Source organism: Diaphorina citri, unplaced genomic scaffold (genome assembly GCF_000475195.1).
Source record: "Diaphorina citri unplaced genomic scaffold, Diaci psyllid genome assembly version 1.1 scaffold2266, whole genome shotgun sequence".
NCBI lineage: Eukaryota > Metazoa > Arthropoda > Insecta > Hemiptera > Psyllidae > Diaphorina > Diaphorina citri.
The window spans coordinates 19,074-22,061 of NW_007379691.1; the positions used below are offsets into that span (position 1 = coordinate 19,074).

Here is a 2,988-nt window from a genome sequence, read left to right on the forward strand (position 1 = left end):
TACTTTCTCAAGTTTATACACCCGTGCAGTCTGAACCCCAGCAAGCCTAAAAAGCGTCACAAAAAAAAACTCAGAAAAGTGACAAATTAAAAAGAGCATAGGTCGTTGTAAAAAAAAGTGTATATTTAAAGATATAAGGCATATAAATAGCTGACGGAGATAGATACGTTCGCGCGATCGCCTCCTCGTCTTTCTTGACGTGTCTTTGCATAGGCGATGAGGATGTATTGAGTGTGCGATGACGGGTAAATTACTAGTTCTCAACGTCGGTCAATCTAAAAGTATAAACATTGGAACCTTTCAAGTCAAGAGGATTTATTTTATAGAAGTACAGTTAAAGTTTATTTCGAGAGTGAGCAAAAAGTACACATTCTATCTTATTGAACCCGCTGCTCCTATTACCGTTACTTGTTAAAGGGTAGAACGGAAAATAAAAATTGAATTTTCGACCTTTTACAGTTATTTTTTCGGAGTTTTGACCTCAGATTTGGATTTTTCCCAACTTTTTACATAGGAATCGACCATTTATTTATAATTTTTACCCATTTGCAACTGCTCCATTATGTACGTTAGAAGGTTCATTTACTTTAGCTGTAAAAAATATCGATATTGACATTTTTTTCCGATATATCGATATAATATATCGAAACCAAAATATCGATATTCGGAAATATCGATATATATCGCCCATCCCTAAATGAAAAACAGACCTTCTATTGATATTGGTAACCTAGGATCAAAATTCCTAAGACTTGGTGCTTGACTAATAATCTTAATTAGGGTCTTTAGTGCATTATCTTGTGCTTCACCCCAATGCCACAGTATATCTTTTTTCAGTAATGTTCTAAGAGGGCCAGTTATTTCAGACATCTTGGGAATAAAGTCCCGTAGATAATTAAACATACCCAATACTGATTGTAGTTGCTTCACATTTTTTGGAATTTTTATATTCTGTAAAGCTTGAATTCTTTCTTCATCAGGTTTTGTTCCGTCTTTATTGAATATGAGACCTAAATATTTTATTTCAGGAAGCATGTATTGGAACTTCTTCAGGTTGCATTTTATATTCAAACTCTGAGCTCTTTGAAATATTTTGTTCAAAGTATCTAGATGCTCTTCTATTGTACCACTAGCAATGAGAATGTCATCAAAGTAGATGGTTACGTCTTGTATGTCACCAAAGTACTTTGTGTTGAGTCTAGAGAAAACCTCAGGGGCTGATGAGATTCCAAAAGGAAGACGACTGAATGTCCAGTAGCCAAAAGGGCTATTAAAAGTACAGAGCTTTTGGGAATTTTCATCTAATTCAACCTGGTAGAACCCATCTTTTAGGTCTACAACTGAGAAAATTTTCTTCCCTGCTAGCCTAGCTTTGATATCGTCCAATGTTGGAATGAGAAATTTTTCAATCCTAATATTTCTATTTAGATCAATAGGATCAAGACAAAGGCGTAAGTCGCCTGAAGGCTTCTCAACTATTACAAGATTACTCACCCAACTGACTGGATTGCTAACTGGTTTTATTACTCCCTTACTTTCTAGACTCTCAAGTGTTTTCTTTAGCTTTGGTAACAATGAATGTGCCACACGTCTAGGTGGTTGCACAGTTGGACTTTCAGCATTTTCTTTTAGACTAATCTTGGTTTTGTCTGGAAATTTTCCAAGACCCTTAAATACATCTGGGTACTGTTGGATAAATTCACTTTTATCACAGATAGAGGCTTGATTTACATTCACTCTCTGGACTAATTTTAGTAACTCACAAGCACTGACACCTAAAATTGGTGTTACTTTTTTCAAGTACCTGGTTTCTTTTACTATTACAAAAGACAAAACATGTGATATTTTACCTGTGTTTACACAAAGATCAGTCATACCCTCTGGTGTTATTTTGAATCCACCATACGCTGTGATGTGATGCTGAGTCTACACGGCTTCAAATTGCGCTTATGAATACCCATCTTCCGCAGGAGGCTAAGAGGAATGATATTTATATCCGCACCTGTGTCAATTTTAAAAGAAATGGATACATTATTAATAACACATTTTTGTAACCAACGTTGACGAGAGGTTGTACCTTGAGATACAGGATTATTAATACTGTCAATGCTGTAATCAGAATCATCTTCACTGAGTGAAGCATCACTGACACACTGTACCTTGTGTTTGTGGTACTTTTTAGACCTACACTGTGAATCAAAATGACCTATTCTCTTACATTTTTTGCATCTTTTACCAAAAGCTGGGCAGCTTCTGGGTAGATGTTTGGTCCCACAGCGTCTACACTGATATGGTTCAGCACTCTTCTTGTCAACTTGTTGATGCACATGGTTGGGAATTCTCCTTGCCTTCAATTTAGAGACTGCGGCTTCCTGCATACTCCCAGGTTGTGCTTTCAATACACTTTGATTGATCTGGGCCTCTTCATGGTTCTTGCAGTGATTCATTATGTCTTCCAGACTACTAGTTGAATTTCTCAATAGGAATTGTTGTAGCTCCAACTCTTTAATGCCAAGGATTATCCTTGTTTTCATGAGAGTATCTGTGACTTCCCCAAACTCACATTTGGCTGCAAGCATTTTTAATTTTGCATGGAAACTCTGAAAACTTTCATTTTCTTCTTGTTGGCAGCGAAAGAAGTTGAATTGGTTCATGACAGTGTTTTTCCTTGGTTCGAAGTGGTTGTAGAGCGCGTCCAGGATGGAGGTACAGGTTTCATTACCCAAGTTGAATGACTGGATCAATTCATCAGTTTCAAAGTCTATTGCAGATTTGAGATGTGCAAGCTTGACCTCCTCCACCTCGGCTGATAGTTTATTCGCTTGTAGATAGTAACCAAATTTTCTTCGGAACTCTTGAATGGATTTTGATGATAGATCATCATATTTCAATTTTGGAAGAGAAACTGCCATGATTTCTTCGAGTTTCAATTAATCCGATATCCTCGTCGCCATGTAGCATTCATGTAGAATATTATGATGCCGTTTA

At 36.7% G+C, this 2,988-nt stretch overlaps 1 protein-coding gene across 1 annotated transcript; it reads right to left on the minus strand.

Moving 5' to 3' along the window:
* Nucleotides 1-1,513: 1,513 nt before the first annotated feature.
* Nucleotides 1,514-2,982, minus strand: LOC103518595. Its single transcript, XM_008483670.3, has 2 exons — nucleotides 2,219-2,982; nucleotides 1,514-2,002 (listed from the first exon to the last, which is right to left on the minus strand). The coding sequence occupies exons 1-2, from the start codon at nucleotides 2,910-2,912 to the stop codon at nucleotides 1,887-1,889; spliced, it is 810 nt and encodes a 269-aa protein (XP_008481892.1). The 5' UTR covers nucleotides 2,913-2,982; the 3' UTR covers nucleotides 1,514-1,886.
* Nucleotides 2,983-2,988: the final 6 nt, after the last annotated feature.

Coding starts and splice junctions, on each gene's coding strand:
- LOC103518595 (XM_008483670.3), bottom strand. CDS start 2,912: ATGGCAGTTTCTCTTCCAAAATTGAAATATGATGATCTATCATCAAAA. Junction 2,003..2,218: donor TGGTAAAAGATGCAAAAAAT/GTAAGAGAATAG, acceptor AAATTGACACAG/GTGCGGATATAAATATCATT.